Source organism: Saccoglossus kowalevskii, chromosome 22 (genome assembly GCF_978046115.1).
Source record: "Saccoglossus kowalevskii chromosome 22, keSacKowa6.1, whole genome shotgun sequence".
Lineage (NCBI taxonomy): Eukaryota > Metazoa > Hemichordata > Enteropneusta > Harrimaniidae > Saccoglossus > Saccoglossus kowalevskii.
This window is the reverse complement of record NC_140662.1, coordinates 27,117,994-27,144,631: the sequence shown is the minus strand read 5'-3', so window position 1 is coordinate 27,144,631 and position 26,638 is coordinate 27,117,994. Positions and strand designations below refer to the sequence as shown.

The 26,638-nt window shown below is 33.9% G+C and overlaps 1 protein-coding gene across 1 annotated transcript in view; it reads left to right on the top strand.

The window, feature by feature from the left end:
• LOC100368132 (prolow-density lipoprotein receptor-related protein 1-like) overlaps positions 1-26,638 on the top strand; it is a 202,734-nt gene that overhangs the window by 103,371 nt on the left and 72,725 nt on the right. Inside the window, exons 31-44 of the mRNA XM_085495859.1 lie at positions 159-403; positions 1,814-1,939; positions 3,229-3,453; positions 7,171-7,348; positions 12,738-12,841; positions 14,108-14,395; positions 16,667-16,798; positions 17,003-17,134; positions 17,327-17,461; positions 19,763-19,915; positions 20,846-21,101; positions 21,623-21,747; positions 23,193-23,321; positions 23,557-23,790. Of these exons, the coding sequence (XP_085351985.1) occupies positions 159-403; positions 1,814-1,939; positions 3,229-3,453; positions 7,171-7,348; positions 12,738-12,841; positions 14,108-14,395; positions 16,667-16,798; positions 17,003-17,134; positions 17,327-17,461; positions 19,763-19,915; positions 20,846-21,101; positions 21,623-21,747; positions 23,193-23,321; positions 23,557-23,790 (2,462 nt within the window). The remainder of the gene's footprint in view (positions 1-158; positions 404-1,813; positions 1,940-3,228; positions 3,454-7,170; positions 7,349-12,737; positions 12,842-14,107; positions 14,396-16,666; positions 16,799-17,002; positions 17,135-17,326; positions 17,462-19,762; positions 19,916-20,845; positions 21,102-21,622; positions 21,748-23,192; positions 23,322-23,556; positions 23,791-26,638) is intronic.

Here is a 26,638-nt window from a genome sequence, read left to right as displayed (position 1 = left end):
TTTCTGCTCAATACATATAAGCAGAAATTTGTTGTGAATAACCAGTACTCAAAGTGTAATAACAATTTTCAATTTCCTGTACCAACATTTTCTTTATGTAAGTCTACTCTTCTACATTCAAACCCTTTGACCATCTCGTGAATTTTCTTCTCTTTCAGATCCAACTCAATCCATTCATCGTTTTATGATGGCAGTGATGTTCACACTATTCTCAAAGGACATGAACATCTTTCACATCCCTTTGCAGTGTCGTTATTTGAAGGATTCGTGTTTTGGACTGACTGGAAATCAAATATCGTTGTTAAAGCCAATAAGTGGACTGGAGGCAATGTGACTGTGGTTCATAATACTAATTCACAACCCTTTGATTTACAAGTCTATCATTCAACACGACAACCTCCATGTAAGCAGATTTTTTATAAGTTTTGTCATAAAAGTATGCAAGTGGTGTGTAATATGGTGAATCACAAAAATCAGGTGAATTGTGAAATAACAAAATTACATGACAGAAATTTCTAGAAAGTAATCAGTGTTAATCTTTGGCCATTTTTCTAGTGTTCTTACATATTTAATTTTCGATTTTTACCTTGTCATATTAGATGAAAGGCGAGCTATACATGGAGAAAATGTCTGTTCTCATTGTTGTCGTTGTTAACTTTGTCATAAAACTTTTTCTTTTGGTTTCTGACTCCGTGTGCGAAGCACAAAAAGGGAGTCTTTGCAGTGTTTAGCTGTTCCATGACTGTTCCACTGATATCTAAACAACCACTCATTGGATTTTCATGAAACTTGGTACATAGATGCTCTGAACTAATGCGCAGATTTGATTAGTTTTTGGTAAAAATCTCTGCATATAAATTACCTAATTTGCGTGATAATTAGCTAATTTTTATCTGTTCCATGACTGTTCTACTGATATCATAAGAACCACTCATTGGATTTTGATGAAACTTGGTTCAAAGATGATCTGAACTAATGCCAGGTTTTGATTAGTTTTGGGTGAAAATCTGTGCATATTAATTACCTAATTTGCATAATGATTAGTAAATTTTGGGATAACTCACAAGTGCAAGATATGGGTTAACATTTGACTCAAATAAAACATTTGTAGGAATAAAAAAGATTAAAGAAATTTGTAGTGCTGATAATGAGAACCAGATGTTAGTAATTACTCTAAAAGATCTGTCAATTAGAGAAACGTAGTAAACCAATATCTTATAAATCAAAAAATTGACAAATTGCTTAAATTTATCACTGGCACTACTGTTTGTGAACTCACAATTCATGCTATATTAATTTATAAGGTACATTGAGATTAATACAATATTAGTGGTATTAATTGAGGAACACTTTGTCTAGTATTTTTCTTGCCATATTTTGCTGGGATTTGTTGCTGAACTATTATATTTTAAGAACTTACAATTCAGGTTATACTATTCTATGAGGGACATTGTGATTAATACAGTGCATGTAGTATTATTTGAATAACATGCATATTAAATATTTTTTTCTTTAATTATGATGACTTTTTCATTTCGCCAGTAATTTCTGACAAAAAGCGTAGATAATACATTGCATCATTTCAGGACTTTAATTAATAATCACTTTTGCTATGCAAAGAATAGGTCTTGCATCGTTAGTTTGTATCCATCCATACATTTGTTTTTTAATCCAAGTTCTCAATGGACAAGGTAGTAATAGTTACACTATGTTTTTTTTTCTTCTCTACATGAGCAGGAAAATGATGGCATTGTGTCATGCTGCCTTGAGGTACATGACAATAATTTGACTTTTTACTTGTTTTTTTTTCCAGCTACAAATCCCTGCGTCCACAACGGTGGATGTAGTCATCTGTGCATCATAGGTCTCCATGGTAACACTGCCGTTTGTAAGTGTCCACATCTTACAAAGCTTGCTGATGATAAAAAAACTTGTGTCAGTGAGTATATTTCCATCTAACATGTTTTATTCGTACATAGTTTACAGGGGTGTCTTTGTTTTTTAATGATCACTATGTAAAAACTTGCATTATTATACACTCAGCACAGAAAAACAATATAATTGTTTTATTGTTCGGTAGAAAGCTGTTTCAGCATTCATTTCAAAATGTATCAACACTCATTGGAACTTTCCCTGATATGGGTAAAACTGCATCACCAACATTGGCATTTTCAAGATTACTGATGTGATATTCAAACACTTTCTTTCATTTTTATTTGACACAGATACAGTATACACATGAATAGCACATGACAGTAATAAAATCCTGTCATTAAAACTAATTTAAAACAATGTATATGGATTTTTGTTTTTGCCATATTTTAGGCTCTGATCAAACTATTACTACAAGCAATAGAACCATATATAATTATATGGTTATCACAAGAATAACGCAAAGTATGCATTCAGGCAGTGCAGGGCTGTTATCTTTGATTAAATAATTACTACAAGCAGGGAAAAGATATATAATTATAAAGTTATCTTGAGAATACTGCAAAGTATGCATTCAGGCAGTACAGGGTTGTTATCTCTGATTAAATTATTACTACAAGCAGGGAAATGATATATAATTATAAAGTTATTACAAGAATAACGCAAAGTATGCATTCAGGCAGTGCAGGACTGTTATCTCTGATTAAATTATTACTACAAGCAGGGAAATGATATATAATTATAAAGTTATCTTGAGAATACTGCAAAGTATGCATTCAGGCAGTGCAGGATTGTTATCTCTGATTAAATTATTACTACAAGTAGGGAAATGATATATAATTATAAAGTTATCTTGAGAATACCGCAAAGTATGCATTCAGGCAGTGCAGGACTGTTATCTCTGATTAAATTATTACTACAAGCAGGGAAAAGATAATATAATTATAAGGTTATCTTGAGAATACTGCAAAGTATGCATTCAGGCAGTGCAGGGCTGTTATCTCTGATTAAATTATTACTACAAGCAGGGTAAAGATATATAATTATAAAGTTATCTTGAGAATACTGCAAAGTATGCATTCAGGCAGTGCAGGGCTGTTATCTCTGATTAAATTATTACTAGAAGCAGGAAAAAGATATATAATTATAAAGTTATCTTACGAATGCCTTGTGCTACATGTGTGTCTGTTGATATGATCGTCATTTGTAAATTATTTTCAAATTTCAATTATTTTGAAGAAATCAAGATCAGTAAATTACAGATCAAATCTTAATTGACATGATATCTCCCAACAGGTAATGAAAAGTTTGTCTTATTTACAAGACAGACAGAGTTGCGTGGTGTTGACTTGAAAAATGGGTTCTACAGTGTCATACCAGCACTGACTGTACCAGAGTTGGAAAATGCAACAGCTGTGGATTATGATGCAAGAGAAAAAAGAATTTATTGGACAGATGTGAAACTAAATGCAATCAAACGAGTTTTTATTAACGGGACTGGAATAGAAAGCATTGTATCAGGTATAAATGTACACATTTATAAAATTATATGATGTTATTTCCTAAAAATTATTCAACTCTCAACCAATGTTTTTATAAATAAATTTGGGGTGAATTTTGCTTTTTTTTTTACAAACATTACTATCGCGTTATTAAGGAAATTTTTATTTCTGTTAAAATGGCTTGTTTCATAACAACTAATGAGTTAGGGGGTTACTTAATTTGCATAAAACTAATGAGTTGGAATCGTGTAATTAGCATATCTTATTATTTAGAAGTACCTAACTTAGCGTAAATAATGAGTTAGTGACTTACATTACTATTATATTGAGCTAGAAGTCACATAACTGATAAGTTAGGGGATCATGGAATTAGCATAAAAAACATAAGAAAAAAATTTAAATGATTTGTGGCGTGAATTGATCAGCAGTTTTTGATTTTTACATATCAAAATAAGCAATGCAGGCAATGTTCTGTCCTCACTGCGCACTATTTTGTGAATTTTCCTGACCTGCAAAACTTTTTTAAGTCTCCGCTCGAACGCAGTCTGAAAACAAGAACTAATTTCTTGACCTTTGACATGATTTGTTTATATCCCGATTAAAGATGTCTGAATGGTGATCATTTTTGACTCCCATGTGCGAAGCACAAAATGGGAGTCTTTGCAGTTAGTGTGTCTGTATGTGTGTGTGTATGTGTGTATGTGTGTATGTGTGTGTGTGTGTGTATGTGTGTCCGACTGTTCCACTGCTATCTCAAGAACCATACATCGATTTTTGATGAAACTTGGTGCATAGATGCTCTGGGCCAATGCGCAGATTTGATTAGGTTTTGGTAAAAATCCATGCTCGTTAATTACCTAATTTGCATGATAATTAGCTAATTTTTAGCTGTTCTATGACTGTTCCACTGATATCTAAAGAACCACTCATTGGATTTTGATGAAACTTGGTACATAGATGCTCTGAACATATGCGCAGATTTGATTAATTTTTGGTAAAAATCCGTGCATATTAATTACCTAATTTACATGATAATTAGCTATTTTTTAGTGGTTCCATGACTGTTCCACTGATATCTAAACAACCACTCATTGGATTTTGATGAAACTTGGTACATAGATGCTCTGAACTAATGCTAGGTTTTGATTAGTTTTTGGTAATAATCCGTGGATACTAATTACCTAATTTGCATAATGATTAGTCAATTTTCGGTTTTTCCACTGATATCTCAAGTACTAATCATCACATTTCAAATGAAACTTGGTACATAGATGTCATACGACACTGCACAGACCTGATAGTTTTTATGGTAATATCAGTACATATTAATTACCTAATTTGCATAATTAATTAATTTTCAGCATTTGATATAAGTAGTTAGCATTACATTTCAATGAAACTTGGTACTTACATACTCAAGGACTATGCAGAGATTGATTGTTTTCGATAAATATTTGTGCATATTAATCACCTAATTTGCATAATTAGTTAATTTTCAGCTTTTCCATGGGTATCTCAAGTACTAATCATCGCATTTCAATGAAACTTGGTACATAGATCCTTTAGGACTATGCAGAGACCTGATTAGTTTTAGGGTAAATAATTGTGCATATTAATTACCTAATTTGCATAATTAATTTTCAGCTTTTCTACTGATATCTAAAGTACTAATCATTTACATTTCAATGAATCTAGAATTATGCAGACCCAATTAGTTTCCGGTAAATATTTGTGCATATTAATCATCTAATTTGCATAATTAACCAACTTTCACACTGATATCTCAGGTACTATACATCACATATCAATGAATGTACATGGATGCTGTAGGACAATAGACAGACCTGAATAATTGTGGGTTACAATCTGTACATATTAATTACCTAATTTGCATAATTAACCAATTTTAAGCTTTCACACTGATATCTAAAGTACCGTAAAAACTCCAAAATTTCGACCGGTTTTAAATAATTGGCGTTAGAAATGTGACATGTTTTTAGAGTCGTGGCCGAGTTGTAACTCAAAATCTAAACAAAGTCATCAATCAGTGAGTATTATGACAAGCAAAACAAAACATCAAGACGCGGAGAAGAGTTCAGCACAAAACTAATAGGTCAAAAGACAAAGCTGTCTCGCACTACCTAGGAAAACTTGCGAATGTTCGAAGTACAGGTACCCATTGGACAAAAGATGCATGGAAGTTTAGCAAACTATCTCCCCGACCCAGTGCAATGTATCCGGTTAGAATCAAAGCTCACGTGTCCCTTATTTGAGGGACTAAATTCTGCCGTAAATTCGCCCTTGGATTAAAAAATAAAATGGGATTTAAGAAAATAAAATGGGACTTTTAAGGTGTATTTTGGCGTCATTTTTCGGACATTTCAATCAATCCTGCCGGCTAAAATAGAGTCTAAGTTTTACCGTAGTCATTGACGTCTGTCTATTCAAGAGTACACGTGTATGATTTTTATCGTGACTAGCGTGAGCGGGTAAGCTTCCTTTCGAGAATGAGCTGTTATCACTGTGAACAATGTTAAATTATTCTTCAGATGACCAGTTTATTTTTTAAAAACAACTAATTTTTTCATTTAAAAAAAAATCATGCCGTTTTCGCATCAAAATCCAAGCCAAAATACCGTACTACAACATCAATCTCTTCGCATTGCGTTCAATAACATTAACATATTTAAATAAGCTATGGTAATTTGAACACGTTGGCATCATCCAGCTTTTTGATTGGTTAATTAGCGATTTGACCTATTTGACCTAAGAGAACATGGCGGATATCCTACAGCATCAAACGTTTATACGAGACCGGAATCATTCGCTTACGATGAAACTTAGTTGACTTTTATTTGTATTTCATAACCATTCAACAAATTTATTTTGTGTACATTATTATAATCACTACTGAGTACAGTAATAATCAACAATTCAGAAACGCAGCATGCCGAGATTTTTGTGTTCGTTTTTATTTGAAACTTCGTTTATTTAGAATATATTTTCGTTACCAATAAAATAAAAATCTTTCAGTCAATCAGAAACCCGGATTCATGCCTTCGAGGAAGGTCCCGTTTGAACGCTCACATCGTTTTTTTTTTTCGTTTGGGGGAAAACTAAAACTGGTCGCAATTTTCCAATAAGAATGAGTCGGCAATTTTTAGTGGAGTCGAAAATTTGGAGGTAAATAAAACACCGAAACCCGGCAAATAAATAGCCAATCGAATTTTTAGAGGGGTCGAAATTTTGGAGTTTTCACGGTACTAATTATTCCATTTCAATGAAACTTAGTACAAAGATGCTCTAGGACAATGTACAAACCTAATTAGTTTGGGGTAAAAATCTGTTCATATTAATTCCCTAATAAGCATAATAATTCATAATTTTTTGATTCTAATCACATTTCAATTAAACTTGGAGACATAGATTTTCTGTTACATTGCGCAGACCTCATTAGTTTTACACTCAAATCTGGTCATATTAATTTTCTGATTTGCATAATTAGTTTTCAGCTAAGTAATTTCGAATTATATTTAATGTGTCTCCAATACTCTCGGCACATGGGAGTTCTTTCTAAGCTTTCTTTGATTTTTGAGTGAATGTAATTTTGGAGCCATGCATTGTATCTCAAATTTGATATATTTTTTAAACTTGAGAACTGACAGGGACTATGTCATGAAATAACTTATTTCTTGTAAAGCTGTTTACAGTAAAGTGTTATATTCCTTTCTACCAGGAGTATCTAATCCCCATGGATTAGCTATAGACTGGATTTCACGAAATATCTACTGGACGAGCTATGATAATTCCAAGAAAGCGATTAATGTTGCCAAGCTGGATAAGACGTATCGAAACAGTATAGTGACTGGCGATCTGGATCACCCTTCTGCCATTGCTGTCAATCCAAGAGAAGGGTAAGAGCACTAATTAAGTTAATAGATACACCACACTCTTGTATTATTGATCATGTGACCATACACTACACATGATCTAAAGACCATGTCCTTGTACACTACGCGTGGTTTAATTTTCATATGATCATACACTACACATGGTCTAATGATTATGTCTGCATACACTGCACATGGTCTAATGATCATGTCTTCATACACTACACATGGTCTAATGATTATGTCTGCATACACTACACATGGTCTAATGATGATGTCCTTTTATACTACACATGGTTCAAAGATCATGTCCTTTTATACTACACTTGGTCTAATGATAATGTCTTCATATACTACACATGGTCTATTGATCATGTCTTTTTATACTACACATGGTCTAATGATCATGTGTTCATCCACTACACGTGGTATATTGACCATGTCCTTTTATAATGCACATGGTCTATTGATCATGTCTGCATACACTACACTGTACACATGGTCTATTGATCATGTCTTCATACACTACACATGGTCTAAAGATCATGTCCTTTTATACTTCACTTTTTTTTTTTTTTTTATATATTTTTTTATTGGGTACTCATAAAAATTTACATATCTGTGAGTAAAGTAGTTACATTCCTGTATAACTCAAAGTTTTTCAAAGTGACATTTCTCAAAGCTTCAGAAGAGGAATAGTTTATTGCTCAAACCCAGAACCTTTATGTTTGCTTTTGGTTCACATGGACGGGTTTTTTCCCTAAGATCACTATATTCATTAGATTTTTTTTTTTTTTTTTTTCCATTAGATTGCTACTTGTCTATCTCATTCAGTTCTAGTTCATACCATTTGCCCCTTTATTCCATATATGGTATTAAAGGGGACCACTTTTTTAAGTGCTGTATCATTTTATTGTTATGATTTGCTATCCAATTTTCACACTGGTAGACTCTTTTCATGTATGTTAGAATACCCTTGAAGTTGGGTTTTATATCATTCATTTTACAGTGGTAAATATGTTTCCTAACTAACAGGCTAATAAAATTTATTGTCAACGATTCGCCTGGATCTGATATTATTAAGCACATTCTGCTTGGTGGTGAATTTTGTTTTAATATCTTTCCCCAACTAAAAAGTAGGTCTCTCCAAAGTGCAACAACATATTCACATTCATAGAAGATATGTTCCAGAGTTTCTGGATTCTCCTGACAAAATGTGCACATCTGTGTAGGAAACTTTTCTGGGTTTATTTTATGAAGTTTGTCATTTGTATATAGAATGTTATGTAAAAGTTTAAACTGAAATTCACGTGTTTTGCTGTCGATACTCATTTTTATCATTAATTTGTACATTTTACTCCATTCTATTAGGCCAAGTTTCAACATCTCTTCAAGTTTCTTTTGACTCACTGGAGGGATGAATTGCCTGTCTATTAATTCTTTTTTTATATAGGGTTTTGAGATTGCATCAAGCGGTGTTGGAATTCCAGACACCGATAAGCTTATCTCGTCTATGTCAGTGATTTTGTATTTTAGATTTTCGGGGATGGCAGTAACAAGGCCAATCCATTTTAGTTTATGTAGTAGAGTCCATTCATTTTGGGTTATTGTTTCCCATGGTATAAGACCATTCTCGTTAAACAGGTCTGAAACTCTTTTAATTCCGTTTTCAGCCAATTCTCTATAAAAAATAGGTTTTCCGGCTATTTTTATATTTTCGTTATTCCAAATTACTTGGTTTGTGTTTCTGTAACTCATTTTAGTTTCAGCTTCCCAAATTTCAAGACATTCTGGCAGGAAGTCAGTACAGCGAATTGGTAAAAGTTTTGTTTTATAATTACATTGGAAGATGATATTACCTCCTATACTCTTAAGCTGCTCATCAATAAATAGTTTATATGGATGTTCATTATTTGGATCTACATATCTTTTAATCCATAGTAGCCTCTGTTGTTTTTTGAGGATATGCATGTCTGGGATACCCAAACCGCCCTGGCCCACACCTCCTATCATAGTTCTACGAGCAATTCTGTCTTTTCCTTCCCATATAAAATTATACACAGTCTTTTGAGCCTCCTGAATAAATTCATTCCCAACTGCAGTTGTACTCATAATATATGTGAACTGGGATATACCACAAGTTTTAATAATTTGGGCTTTGCCAAAAAGAGAAAGTTTCCTGCTCTTCCAAGAGTTCAAAATAATTTTCATATTGTCCATAGCTTTTTTAACATTTATTTTCCTATTTTCCTTTTGATTGTGAGAAAAGTAAATTCCTACAATTTTGATAGGAGATGTGGGCCATCTAACCCCGAACAGTTTATCTTGCCTATATTTCCATTTACCGAGCCAGACAGCTTCAGTTTTGTCCATGTTAATTCTCAGCCCTGAGCATTTCTCAAAATCCCCCAATAAGTTAAATAGCACCTCAGCAGATTTTTCGTTTGAAATGAAGCATGACATGTCGTCCGCAAATGCTGCTTCTTTAATTTCTTTTCCCGATATGATAATGCCTTTGATTTCTTGTTTTGATCTAATAGCCACCAGCAGAGTTTCTAAAACTAAAATGAAGAGCATCGGAGACAGAGGGTCTCCTTGTCTTACCCCCCTTTGCAACTCAAAGTATCCCGTACTATATCCGTTATTCATCACGCAACATACAATATTTGTATACAATGATTTCACCCACCTTTGAAATTGAGGACCGAATTGAAATTTCTCTAATGCCCTATCAAGATACTCCCAACTGACCGTATCAAAGGCCTTTTCAAAATCTACTGCTATTAGCAGAGCCTCCTTACCAGTTTGTTCTATGTAGTGATACACCTCACTAATTAATCTTGCATAATCACTAATATTGCGGCCTTTAACAAAAGCTGCCTGGGTTTCGCCAATTAATTCAGGAAGAACAGATTCCAATCGCTTAGCAAGACATTTGGATGCCAATTTTGCATCCACGTTCATTAATGAAATTGGCCTCCAGTTTTTCAATAAACGTTTATCTCGTCCAGGTTTTTCTATTAGTGTAATGATACTTTGTTTCTGAGAGGTCGAAAATTCTCCCTGCTCAAAGGCCAAGTTTAATGAGTTCACTACCAGATTTCTTACCAGTGGCCAATATGCCTTATAAAACTCAACCGTTAAGCCATCGTTTCCTGGGCTTTTATTTTCTTTCATTGAAGTTAATGTATCAAAAATTTCCCTTGAAGTTAGAAGTCCCTCACATTTTGCCTGTGAACTTTCTGCCAGCACTGGAATTGCAGTATTATTAAGAAATTTAGTGGCCTCTATCGAATCCTTATTTGAGTACAGCCTAGAGTAAAAGGTTTTTATTTCTGTTAAAATTTCATTTGGTTGTTCTATAGTTTTATCCCCTTCTACTTTTAATTGTTTGATGCAGGATTTCTTTCTGTTATTTTTTTCCAAATTCAGAAAATATCTGTTGTTTTTTTCCCCTTTTTCATACCACCTAGCCCGTGATCTTATTATAGCACCTTCTACCTTATAATTATAATGGTCTTCTAATTTCCTTTTCATTTCTTCCATATTGCTATAATTTTCCTCATTTGGGCTGTCACTACACATCTGTTGAGTATCTTTAAGCTGTTTTTCCAAGTCCTCAATTTCCTGTTTACGGTTTCTTGCTTTTTCTTTAGTGTAATCAATTGTAAATTTTTTAATCTGGTATTTAATTAAGTCCCATAACTGACTTCTATCTATATCTTTAAATTCTTCCTGCCAGTTTTCAATCTTTTCCTTTATTAAGTTTCCATACTCTTTATCTTTGGTTAGAGTGGAGTTGAATCTCCAGTGAGCAGGACCATGTTTCTGACAAGAATTTTTTAAATGTAGCCAAACAGCGGAGTGATCCGAAGCTAAACCTGGTATAATTTCAACTTTTTGAACAATATTTTGCAAAACATCTGAAATTATTAGATAGTCCAGTCTGCTTTGTTGAATAGTAGGGCGTTTTCTACGCCAAGTAAACTGTTTTTTGTTCTCATTTCTTATTCGCCAAATGTCAACTAAGCTAAATTGTTCAGTGATATCCTCAAAAATGTCTACCGATTTAGTCCAGGCTTGGGGGTTCCCTCCTGATCTGTCCATCAAGTTATCCACTGTAAAATTCAGATCACCCCCCCAGATTATCGTACTGTTTGGATCTGGGATCATATTAGTTAACCTAATTTTTAAATCAGTTAAGAATTCAGCATGTTGTGATTTTCTATTGGGTGCATACGTGTTTAGTAGAATACATTGAGAGTTATCAATTTCAGTTTGAATCATTAAGATTCTCCCATCCGTATCCTGTGTTAGTTTATTAACTTTATCAGTATTTCTAATTATAGTCATCACTCCTCTGCTGGTGGTAGTTCCATGTGAATAACTACATTTCCCCTTAAATTGAGAAGACCAGAAAATCTCATCTGCCGAGGTGCTATGTGTTTCTTGCAAATATGCTATATCAAAGTGTTTTTCTTTCAGCCAATTAGAAATTTTCTTTCTCTTGTTGTAGTCCCTGAGGCCTCTAACATTGAGGGTCACAATAGATAACTGCTCTTCTATGAATGCACATGTTTGTACTTGGTTTTACAGGAAATTTCAAAGTTGAATAAGCCCAATTTTTTAAAGTAACACAAACAAAAACAGTAAACATTAAGGTTTATACTTCACTTGGTCTAATGATAATGTCTTCATATACTACACATGGTATATTGACCATGTCCTTTTATACTGCACATGGTCTAATGATCATGTGTTCATCCACTACACGTGGTATATTGACCATGTCCTTTTATACTGCACATGGTCTATTGATCATGTCTTCATACATTAAACATGGTCTATTGATCATGTCCTTTTATACTTCACTTGGTCTAATGATAATGTCTTCATATACTACACATGGTCTAATAATCATGTCTTCATATACTACACATGGTCTAATAATCATGTCTTCATATACTACACATGGTCTAATAATCATGTCTTCATATACTACACATGGTCTAATAATCATGTCTTCATATACTACACATGGTCTCATATACTACACATGGTCTAATGATCATGTCTTTTATACTACACATGGTCTAATGATCATGTCTTCATACACCACACATGGTCTATTGATCATGTCTGCATACACTACACATGGTCTATTGATCATGTCCTCATATACTACACATGGTTTAATGATCATGTACTTTTATACTGCACATGCTCTAATGATCATGTCCTTGTATACTACACATAATCTAATGATATATGACCACTACACATGATATAATGATAAAATTCATATAGTCTAATTATCATGTGACTATACACAACTAAATCTAAATCTCAGCATGTAGCATTGAGATCTAATAATGCATCTTTTGTGTGATTTGTGATTTTTATATTTCTTCAGTAAAATTTTCTGGATCAACAATGGTGAGTCTCCCAAGATAGAAGCTGCTAATATGGATGGGACAAACCGAGTCGCAATCATAGAAGGATTACAAAAGCCTGGAGGTTAGTTTCTGTGCCATATTTAATAATTCTTCTGAATGTTGGATGTAGCCATGTGTAAAGTAATGGACTGGCGGCCATCTTGCTTTTTGACACATACATCATACATATTTGAATACATGTCCATGTCAGTTTGTTTCATAACCAGACGAAAGATGGCAGACTAGTGGCCATCTTGTTTTTTTACTATACTACTAATATAAATCTCCAAGGCTATTTAAACCATCTTCATTCATATTTGGCACATACATCATGAATTAAGGAATACATGTTCATGTCAGTTTGTTCCATAATCAGATCAAAGATGGCCGACTGACTTCCATCTTGTTTTTTGAAAAATGTGGTTTCTTGGACAGGGTTTGTCATTTTTTGTTCAAATTTGATACAAACTTTATATATGTTGAGATACACTTTTTTTGTTTCGTGTTCAAATCCAAAATGACCAACTGGCAGCCTTCTTGTTTTTTCCAAATGTATTGTTGACATGTTTTTTTCTTTTCAAATTATGCATGTTAGGATACATGTCCATGAAAATTAGTTTGACAATCAGATCAAAGACAGTTGACTGCATGCAATCTTACTTTTTGACTATACTACTACATCTTTGTACATGAATACAAAAAATGCATGAATAGCATATCCTGTTTAATTTCTGACCATATATTTTGATTTTGGAAGAGTCATTTAATACATCTAATTTCTGTTGATACTTGATTAGCCATTTATTCATTCTCAATTACTAACTATGATTTTGGTCAATATTTTTGGCATGAATAACATTTCCTCTAATTCCAACAGGGAATTGTATAACTTTATTTTTGGCATGAATAACATTTCTAATTCATTAAAAATTACCTGTGTTCCAACTATATTACTATAAAACAGTATATATATCTTGAATTTGATAACTAACAGGGACTGTGCCATGCAGGACCTATTCACTATGAATACTCAGTGATGTTATTGTAATATGCGTTAGTTTTAATTTTGTTAGTAAGGAAAAGTATGTGGCACTATACATTTAGTAATAGGTTTGGATAATGAGAATGGGTGTACGGTAAAAAATACGGTAAATAAACATTAGAATAAAGAATATTACAATATATATATTTACAAACGTTCTGATATAGTATAGAATCATGGCATTCACAAGCTTTAAAGATAGACATGGCTAACACAATTTGACACAGGACTTTCCTGAAAGTTTCCATGCAATCATACTATTATGTATAATTTCCTGATAAACTATTTTTATTTTTTTATTTGTAGGTTTAGCGATAGATCTTAATTTGAACAAACTTTACTACACTGATGCTGGGGATCAGTCAATACATGCATCAGATTTTAATGGTGAAAATGCCCAAATAATTTTTACCCCAAGTCCAACTTCTCAACCATGGGGTATTGCTGTCACTGATGATAAAATTTACTGGTCTGAGAAGAACAGTGAAGAGATAATGTACGTTGATAAGACAAATCCTGGTGTGCAAACTGTGCTACGTAATCGCAGTCCAAATGTGATGGACATTGTGGTATACGATGAGCAAACACAAAATGGTGAGTAGTGTTAAGATCTCATTATAGAATTCAATTTATTCTTCTTATGTTCTTTATGAAATTTTTGTATTTGATTACATGTTTGATTTGCCTTTGCAATGCTTGGTGTGTAAGATGCTATAATATGTCATAACCTATGAACTTTGATCTCAAGATATTTTTAGTCTCCGTTCGGACACAGTCCGAAAACAGGGACTTATGTTTTGACCTCCATGCATCCGTGTGTCCATGTTTCCGTGCGTGCGTTCGGACCTGTATCTTAGAAATGCCTGACTAATCACAATCAACCTTCACACATACATCACACATGATATTATACATATGCACATCAATTTGTTGCACGATCTGATTCAAGATGGCCGAATGGAAGCCATTTTTGTTCTAAAAATCATCAAAATCAAGAATTTCTCGCCTGTTTACAGATGGATTTTGTTCAAACTTAGTATATACGTTAGACATTATAGGACCTTGATGCACATCATTTTGTTTTCAGATAAGATTTAAAATGGCAGACTGGCGGCCATTTTGTTTTAATGAATGTGGTTCTAGTGCCATAATTCTGACTTGCTATGACTGATTATGTTCAAATTTTAAAATATTCATTATATACATTTATCATGTCATAGATCCTATTAAAAATGGCCGAAAGGTGGCCATTTTTGTGCTAAAAAATCATCAAATATCAAGCATTTATGGATGGATTTTGTTCAAACTTGGTAAATACATTAGACATTACGAGTTCCTGATGCACGTTATTTTATTTTTTTAGATCAGATTCAGAATGACTGACTAGTGGCCATTTTGTTTTAATGAATGGGCTTTTAGAGCCATATCTCTGACTTGCTTTGACTGACTATGTTCAAATTATATATATTCATTATACATGTACTCAAAATGGCTGATTTTGTTTAATTAGTGCTGTTCCAGAGCAATATCTCACAATACTCGTTTGACGATCAGATACAAATGTCAATCATTTAAATGTTAAACAATCATCATAATCATATTCCTGACATGTTTATATTCCAGCTATACGTGTATTACTATAAACAAAATTATATATCTTAAATTTGAAAACTAACGGGGACTGTGCCATGCATGGCTTGTTCACTTTGACTTAGTCTGTATGGACCCCTCTGGCTGATGATATACCTATAATTATTTTCACTCTGACAATTCAAACATAACTTAACATTAAGGTAGAAATCCACTCATGAATTCAAATACCCAGAATTTATCAATTTTTAGCTCTACTGTCGACTTTGTCGAGCGGAGCTTATCATATGAGTATTGTCCGTCGTCGTCCGTGTCAATGTTTTACTTTTTCGACTTCTTCTTGAAAACTACAAGCCTGAATGCTTTGATACTTGGTGTATATGTACCTTGGGTAGACCTCTCTTAGGTTTGTTCATTTCATGTTGATATCTTCAATTCTCTAATTTTGGTGAATATTTTTGTCATTTTTGGTAAAAAGTGATATTTACGACTTCTTGTTAAAAACCAATAGTTTAATTGCTTTGATATGTCATATATAGATACTACATGTGGACCTTTCTCAGATTTGTTCATTTTGTGATGATATCTTCAATTCTCTAATTTTGGTGAATATTTTTGTCATTTTTGGTAAAAAGTGATATTTTCGACTTCTTGTTAAAAACTGTAAGTCCGATTGCTTTGATACTATACATATTGTTCATTTTCTAATGATGTCTTCAGTTCTTTAATTGAAATGTGCATTGCTAACAGCAGAGCTATCTCAGCCGAGAGGCTGCTTGTTTAATAAATTGTACTTCTGGGCAATATAAGAATATTGACTTAAAAAAGATGCTGGTCACTCGCCTTATTTTTGTGGAAATGATTGTTGTATTTTAGTTGATAGTGGCCATTATAGCACTTTTACTTTAGGATCCTATAGCAGAGATATTGTTGAAGAGATATTGTGTTGAAAATGCAATTTTTGTTCTAAAAATAGTGATTTTTGAAAAATATTAGGACAAATTTTTCAAAATACATCACTGTAACATACAAAAGAATGTTATTTTATGGTGGCATGGGACAATAGCTCCATGATTTTACATAATAAATCAATGAACATTCTCAAAAATGATGAGTAGACTTCTACCTTAAGTGAACTCAGGGCCTTATCTCAACCATGGAATATATGATTTAAATTAATTCCTATCAAAGCTTTAGACCTCAAAATCAGTTGCACCATGACCCTTGACATGTTACACTATTATTTATCTTCATCATATTTGTTCTGCGTTTCAGCTGAAATTGTTAATGCTTGTTACAATAACAATGGAGATTGCCAACAACTGTGTTTACCGACTTCTGCATCAGAACGAGTTTGCAAATGTACGGCTGGATTTACCATTGATGATGGGGAAACAATATGCAGAGGTGAGGTTAACGTGCAAATATATGTCTGTATTGTCATAAATATCATAACATTGTTTTTTTTTTATGAAAGGATTAATAAACAATTAAATTTGGCAAGGATCAACTTTTGCCTGATCAACTGATTCAAATCCATCCATGGGCATCTGTTCAAATTTGCGTAATGAACGTCAACCAATTTAACTTTTTTGTTTGCAATTTTGTCAGGTATTGCTTCTTTCTTGTTATATTCGATGGATACTGGTATATATGGTATATCCTTGGATCTGGTTGATACAGTTGATGTTCTTACTCCTATTACCGGACTCACCCTTGCTGTCGCTGTTGACTTTGATGCAGGTACCAATTTTTCAAACAATTATTTTTGCCTCGGTTTAAAGTTTACCACAGTCACCATCAGTTTAAATTTTTTATTAAATATGCGCATGAATAATTTGACTTGTTCTATTGTGATTGTCAAGTCATTAATATTTTTTGAGTTGTTTCAAGAGCGGGTTTCTTATTGTTCGACAATGGTTTATTTATTCTCAGCCAAAGATTATATTTACTGGACAGACACAATGAAGAATACAATTCATAGAATAAAAAGAGACATGACGCAGAAAGAAGATTTATTGACCAATGCATTGGGACGTGTTGAAGGAATCGCTGTGGATTGGATCGCCCGTGAGTAGATGTCACTAGTTTTCATTACATGACTGAATTTACACTAACTTAGGGACACTCTCACATTCAAACAAGAGGTTTGAACCTGGATTAACCGAAACTGCCTAAACCCAACTCCATAGTCTAGAGAATAGACAGTGCATCCCAGGGTACCTGCACGAATTTGCATAAAAACAGCGGTTTTAATCGTTCTCATTCAACCTCCAAGCCTTTGTTATCATTCTCCTAATGTGCATTTCTTTGAAGGATTGAGTTATCTTTACATGGATTTATCAAGACATGATATGCTGTATTAATTTAGTCAACGTAAAACATGAAGCATTTGAAGTGTTTGCATTTTGACACCGAAAAGTCAGATACTGAAGATCGCAATAGCAGCGTTAAATTCACCATAATGCCATCAGGTGACAATATGGTGATCATAGCGTTACAATGTGCGCCTGAAAACAAATCACTGACTTTAGTTTTGAGGTGCCACAACAGTAAAGTCATCCTAAGAAGCTGTTCATTAAAATTCTATGGAATTTGTTTTCATACATAACAATATTAATAAAAATACAATGCGAATAATATAAAATATATCAGACTACTCTTTCTGTAATTAACTGCAGATGAATTGACCTATTAATTTATTTCACAATAATTTGTTTTGGCGTAACTGATCATTATTACTACCGGTAATCACAGAAATGATTTATAAAAATAATATAAATTTCATCACATGCAAGGAGAAATTTAGGAAACAAATGCAAGTTGTTTTTTTTCATTAGCAATTTGCATGATTTGCAAAAAAAAAAAAATCACTTCATATTTTAGTATGTACATGGTATGCATCTTATTTTTTCTCTCATGGAAGCTCTGTTGAATCTTCCTTCTTGCAACTGTATTGTAATAAAAACCCAGGTTCTTCTAGTCTTTTCGTTTATGTTCTCTGTTTGTTTTTAGTGGAGGTGTTAATGTGTTGCTTTCCAGGCAGTAAGCTTTAGATCAACAACTAATTTCATATTGTTTGTCAATTATATTTCAATAGGGCTGGAGAAGGTGCAGGCCAGTGTTTGAATCTGAGAGTGTCTCTTATTGTTGTATATTAAGTAGCTGAAAATGTAAAACTAACCAATAAAATATATAACAGTTTTTAAGTCTAGGAAATGTTGTTGGCTATGTAGTGTCCTGCACTGACATTGTAATTTCATCAGCATTTTGATTGATACTGACTCCATACAATGTACTAGCTTATTTTCAGGAAAAATATGTGCAAACATTCTCTCTGTGTTCAATGTTAATCAAAAAGATAGTTTTATATTATTCATAAATTTTGATTAAAGATCTTTTTTTGTAAACAAGGAGACTGAAAATATAACTGCAGAGCAAAAAAAAGTTGACAATGGCAGTTAAAGAATTGATGATATGTATATTACCTAATTAACATGCACAAACAGAACATTAACTACTTTGTGGATGGCTACAAATGACTGGCAGTGAAAGGGTTGATGATATGCAAATTACCTAATTAACATGCACAGACTGAACATTAACTACTTTGTGGATGGCTACAAATGTTGACTGGCAGTTAAAGAGTTGATGATATGCAAATTTATACCTAATTAACATGCACATACAGAACATTAACTACTTTGTGGATGGCTACAAATGTTGACTTGCAGTGAAAGAGTTGATGATATGCAAATTACCTAATTAACATGCACACACAGAACATTAACTACTTTGTGGATGGCTGCAAATGTTGACTTGCAGTGAAAGAGTTGATGATATGCAAATTACCTAGTTAACATGCACAGATAGATCATTAACTGCTTTGTGGATGGCTACAAATGTTGACTTGCAGTGAAAGAGTTGATGATATGCAAATTACCTAATTAACATGCACACACAGAACATTAACTACTTTGTGGGTGGCTACAAATGTTGACTTGCAGTGAAAGAGTTGATGATATGCAAATTACCTAATTAACATGCACACACAGAACATTAACTACTTTGTGGATGGCTGCAAATGTTGACTTGCAGTGAAAGAGTTGATGATATGCAAATTACCTAGTTAACATGCACAGATAGATCATTAACTACTTTGTGGATGGCTACAAATGTTGACTTGCAGTGAAAGAGTTGATGATATGCAAATTACCTAATTAACATGCACACACAGAACATTAACTACTTTGTGGGTGGCTACAAATGTTGACTTGCAGTGAAAGAGTTGATGACATACAATTTACCTATTGAATAATATGCATAATTAATTTTAATAATTCATTTTCTTTTTAATACTCTCTTTTTCAGAGAATATTTATTGGACTGATCAGCAACTTGACGTAATTGAAGTAGCCAGAGTGGATGGTAGTTATCGCTATGTCATTGATACAACTGGTTTAGACAAACCACGATCCATTGTGGTTCATCCAGTCCAAGGATTGCTCTTCTGGGTTGACTGGGGTGAGTACTAAGCTTTCTACTGTTAAATTTTTTTATTATAAAAGTAAAAGTTTATCATCAGAGGAGAATGTAATAAAAGTATTACAATCCCAAATATGGGCATATTTAACCCTCTCTCAAGAAGAGCATTTTCAACCTTTTTTTTGGCCAAATATCTCTTGAATTAAGCTTTTATGAGAATTTGAAAAACAAAGTAATGAACTTCATCAAGCCGTTGTGAGAATGACAATTTATCTTATACAAACAATGTTTATTCTTCAATTCATGTTTGCAAAATCATTCAATGCAAATAAGCAGTATTGTGTTCAGATAGCAAAGTGATATTGTCGATAAAGTACCATAAAATCTGTATTAGAAGCCACATCCCTAAGAGAAGTCGCACCCATTCTTTTTGATCAACTTAGAACCCAAAATTCACCATTTTTCATGTGTGTGGATGCTCTATTAGATGCCGCATCTATTCTGTTGCAATATACCATTTTAATAGAAACCGCAGCTTCTAATACAGATTTTACAGTACTGGAATCAATATTTCAATCATGCAAATTTACATGTTAAAATTTTGAATTCAAAATTACATTATGTGTTTATTACAAACAACATTTAATTAATAATAGGATTTTGATAATTATGATGTACATAATTCTAATTCTCTTTGCGTTCAAAATTGATACTATAGTATGCCCATCACCACTTGATTCATGGTTAAAAATATAAACAAATGATGTTATTTTGTGAACATGTCAACAATAAACTAGTTTTAAAAGATACTCAGGATGTCTAAAAATCTACTTGCGTGGTGCAGAACTCCCGAGTAATACTGAAATTCTAAAATTGTACAATATGCATATTTTTGATGATTGCAAACGATAAAACCCACAACTAAGCTATTGGCAACTGACAATGGCTTTGGTAATTGTGTTATTACAGGTGTTGCACCCAAAATTGAGAGATCTCGCTTGGATGGTTCTGAGCGCCAATCGATTGTGTCAGAAGACATAGGATGGCCAAATGGTTTGACGATCGATTATGAAAACGATTACCTATACTGGTGTGATGCACGTACAGACAAGATTGAAAGAGTTAAATTTGATGGCAGTGATCGTAAAGAAATAATCTCTGCAAGTTATCTTCAGGATCCATTTGCTATCACTGTTTTTAACAAATCCGTCTATTGGACTGATCGGTATGTGTCACACAATGATTCTCATTTTAACCTGCATTTCAACTTGCATGTTTTCCACATCTTTTGCACCATTTAATCAATGGTACACAATCAGAAAATAATGTCATCTGGTCAGCAAACTTTGTGGAAAAAAACTCCCAAAATGTGCCAAATATCTAAGACGCGTGTACCATGTATTTCTATGGGCTCTGCACGAGCTGCTGTGGAATGCTGGTCGAAGAACCGTTGAAAACCAGGGAAATGTTGTTTTATAAAAACATCATAGTTGAAAGGACTGAAGATTTGTATATTCATTACAAGTTTGGTTATTCCTCAACCCATGCTAACCATTGAATGCAAGTGGGGTTACCCGATATGCAAACATATGAGATTAGCTTAAATCTTAGTCTGTACTTGGTGTAGCCTGAACATGACTATAATCTTGGCTTATATATAAGACTGATTGGTTTTGTCATAATTGAGATTGATTTACGACTGTTGCTATCTTTTTATTGCTATTTGGATTTTGTTTTTTTATTCAGAACTAAAGACGGAGGTGGGATATACCGAGCCCAGAAAAATGATGGTTCTAATCTGCAAGTTGTGCGTCAAGGACTGGGGATGAAGATTAAAGATATCCATATTTATAATACGCAGAGACAACAAGGTCAATTGAATAATTTATTGCTAATACTATAACACTAATAATATGATTTTATCACAAGAATATCGATGAGTAAGCACAAAAGTAGTATAGTGATCATATTGACTGATGTGTAGCGGAAGTCCATGATCAATTCTGTTTTGTTTTTCATGATAACCTTTAGAGACTGTTTCCATATGTAGTCCTAATTTAGTGGAAGATAGCGACTCAAACTGTCAGTGATTCATGGCACCATATATTTGTAATACACCCTGCATTCAGTCAAATGTTGCTGTGTCCAACATAAACACTTTCAGTGAAAAATTGTGAGATTAAAGTGAGAAACTGACACTTTCTAGCACTTTGGTGAGAATTGTTATTCCTGACACTTCATTGACCACCATTTTTGATTGCAAATTCCCACCATTTTCTTGGCTCTTGATTGCAAATTCCCACCATTTTCTTGGCTCTTGATTGCAAATTACCACCATTTTCTTGGCTCTTGATTGCAAATTACCACCATTTTCTTGGCTTTTGATTGCAAATTACCACCATTTTCTTGGCTTTTGATTGCAAATTACCACCATTTTCTTGGCTCTTGATTGCAAATTACCACCATTTTCTTGGCTTTTGATTGCAAATTACCACCATTTTCTTGGCTTTTGATTGCAAATTACCACCATTTTCTTGGCTCTTGATTGCAAGTTTCCAACCATTTTCTTGGCTTTTGATTGCAAATTACCACCATTTTCTTGGCTCTTGATTGCAAGTTTCCCTCTATTTTCTTGGCTCTTGATTGGAAGTCACCACCATTTTCTTGGCTTTTGATTGCAAATTACCACCATTTTCTTGGCTTTTGATTGCAAATTACCACCATTTTCTTGGCTCTTGATTGCAAATTCCCACCATTTTCTTGGCTCTTGATTGCAAGTTACCACCATTTTCTTGGCTCTTGATTGCAAGTTACCACCATTTTCTTGGCTCTTGATTGCAAGTTACCACCGTTTTGGCTCTCTTGCCAAAAATGCAAATGCTTGATGCTTCATTGGCATGGAAAAGTAGTGTACAGTTTTTGACAGATAACTGTCGGATAGCAATGATTTACAGTCATTTTCAGCTCCACATATCAAACATGACAGCCTTATTTGTATACAACAAGTGTTAAATGCATTGTTTACAGAAAATTGAGATGCATGCTGCACGACAACCATTGAACTTTAACCTTTAACCCATGGCATTGACCTTTAATACATGTATTTTGAACGACAATTTCACCTTTTGTAGCTGCTCACAAAATAAAGCTGTATCATTTTTTCTAAAATTTTCTCAAAATGTTTCATTATAAATTAATTTTGTAGTTGCACTAAAATTTAGGCAAGAAGAATTACTGCGTTAAAAGGGTACTGTGCAGTAGTTTATGAAAGTTCTTGTAAGGTTGGTAACAGGTGCAAGTTGATTTTCTATTATAGGTACCAACCTTTGTTCAGAGAGTAACAATAATGGCGGATGTGAACAGTTATGCTTTTATTTGGGAAATAACAAGAGGAAGTGTACATGTGCACATGGGAAGCTTGCAGAAGATGGTGTGTCATGTGAAGGTAGGTGGTCATCGTGTAAATGTCTTTTTACTCATGGACACATTATGCTTTGAATCTCAAAGTCAAAAATGTTTTTTCCAAAATTTTGATCAGTATAAGAAATTATATCCATTTTGTCCAAACTGAACCAAAGTAATATTGAAAATGCATAAAAATAGGGAAAGTTTTGCAGAAGAAAAATTATACAGCTCAAAGAATTAAAGGTTCATTAACTTTTATTAATGTCATTTTCCAGATTTTGATGCTTTCCTCTTGTATTCTGAGCGAACCATCATTAAAAGTATCCATCTCTATGACGATTCCAATCCTAACCAACCATATCCCGCTATTGAGGATGAAGAGAATATACGTAATGTTATTGGTCTTACTTTCGACTCTACCGAGATGAGGATATATTACACTGATATTCAAAAGGGCAATATTCAGACGGTTCATTACGATGGCACGGGACATCGTGTTATCGTATCAGGTATGATAGTATAAAATTATAACTAATTTTTTAGCCTCTTCATCGCCAGACATTCTTGTACAAATTTGTTTGCACTTTTTAGCTCCGCTGTCGACTTTGTCGAGCGGAGCTTATCATATGAGTGATTGTCCGTCGTCGTCCGTGTCAATGTTTTACTTTTTTGACTTCTTCTTGAAAACTAAAAGCCTGAATGCTTTGATACTTGGTGTATATGTACCTTGGGTAGACCTCTCTCAGATTTGTTCATTTCATGATGATATCTTCAATTCTCTAATTAGTCCCCGTTCGGACGCAGTCCGAAAACGGGGACTTATGTTTTGCCCTGTGTGCGTCCGTGCGTCCGTGATCACCTGTATCTCGAACATGCATGGACCGATTAAGTTCAAACTTCACTCATACATCACACCTTATATGGGACATATGCACATGCATTTTTTTCATGATCCGATTAACGATAGCCGAATAGCGGCCATTTTAAGGCCGAAAATGCATCAAAATCGCACATTTTCACCATTCCGGACCCGGATCTCAGTTATGCATGGACGGATTTTGTTCAAATTTGGTACATACATTAAACATAATAGGACCTTGATGCACGTCATTTTTTTTTTTGGATCGGGTTCGAAATGGCCGACTGGCGGCCATTTTGTTTTAAAGAATTCAGTTCTGGATCCGTATCTGAGACATGTCTGGATTGATCAAGTTCAAACTTCACACACACAAGGTACATCATGTCACAAATATGTATGTGCATTTGTTTCATGATCTCATTAACGATAGCCGAATAGCGGCCATTTTAAGGCCGAAAATGCATCAAAATTGCACATTTTCACCATTCCGGACCCGGATCTCAGTTATGCATGGACGGATTTTGTTCAAATTTGGTACATACATTAAACATAATAGGACCTTGATGCACGTCATTTTTTTTTTTGGATCGGGTTCGAAATGGCCGACTGGCGGCCATTTTGTTTTAAAGAATTCAGTTCTGGATCCGTATCTGAGACATGCTTGGATTGATCGAGTTCAAACTTCACACACACAAGGTACATCATGTCACAAATATGTATGTGCATTTGTTTCATGATCTCATTAACGATAGCCAAATGGCGGCCGCTTTAAGGCCGAAAATGCATTGAAATCGCACATTTTCACCATTCCGGACCCGGATCTCAGTTATGCATGGACGGATTTCATTCAAATTTGGTACATACATTAAACATAATAGGACCTTGATGCACGTCATTTTTTTTTCGGATCAAGTTCGAAATAGCCGACTGGCGGCCATTTTGTTTTAAAGAATTCAGTTCTGGATTCGTATCCGAGACATGTCTGGATTGATCAAGTTCAAACTTCACACACACAAGGTACATCATGTCACAAATATGTATGTGCATTTGTTTCATGATCTCATTAACGATAGCCAAATGGCGGCCGCTTTAAGGCCGAAAATGCATTGAAATCGCACATTTTCACCATTCCGGACCCGGATCTCAGTTATGCATGGACGGATTTCATTCAAATTTGGTACATACATTAAACATAATAGGACCTTGATGCACGTCATTTTTTTTTCGGATCAAGTTCGAAATAGCCGACTGGCGGCCATTTTGTTTTAAAGAATTCAGTTCTGGATCCGTATCCGAGACATGTCTGGATTGATCAAGTTCAAACTTCACACACACAAGGTACATCATGTCACAAATATGTATGTGCATTTGTTTCATGATCTCATTAACGATAGCCAAATGGGGGCCGCTTTAAGGCCGAAAATGCATTGAAATCGCACATTTTCACCATTCCGGACCCGTATCTCAGTTATGCATGGATGGATTTTGTTCAAATTTGGTACATACATTAAACATAATAGGACCTTGATGCACGTCTTTTTTTTTTTCGGATCAAGTTCGAAATGGCCGGCTGGCGGCCATTTTGTTAAAGAATTCAGTTCTGGATCCGTATCCAAGACATGTCTGGATTGATCAAGTTCAAACTTCACACACACATGGTACATCATGTCACAAATAGATATGTGCATTTGTTTCATGATCTGCTTAACAATAGCGGAATGATGGCCATTTTAAGGCCGAAAATGCATCAAAATCACATATTTTCACAATTCCAGAACCGGATCTCAGTCATGCATGGATGGATTTTGTTCAGATTTAGCACAATGTGTTGTACATATGCAGGTGCATTTCGGTCATGATCTGCTTTGAATGTATATGTCACTCAAATATGAACGGAACGGGGACGTGTCATTGACAATGACTTGTTTTGATGAATATTTTTGAATTTTTTGGTAAAAAGTGATATTTTCGACTTCTTGTTGAAAACCGCAAATCTGATTGCTTTTATGTTACATATATAGGTACTACATATTGACCTCTTTCGGATTTGTTAATTTCGTGGTGATATCTTCAATTATCTAATTTTGATGATTATTTTTGTCATTTTTGATGAAAAGTGATATTTTTGAATTCTTGTTGAAAACAGCAACTCCTTGCTTTGATACTATACATATTGTTCATTTTCTAATGATATCTTTATTTGAAATGTGCATTGCTAACAGCGGAGCTATCTCAGCCGAGAGGCTGCTTGTTTTTGTCCCTCTGAAGGAAAGTGCAGGCTATAAACGCGACTATTTTTGAATTTTTGATGAATAGAGGGAACTGGTGGTGAAAAGGTTAAAACAATGACTTACTGACTTTCACAAATTATTTTTTTGCACATGTCTTTGTATTGTGAAATCAGAAACAAATCGCCACACCACTCTGTTTGATATATGACCTATTGCAACATACATGTACACAAACCATGTAAAATACAGAATTTGAACATTTATTGT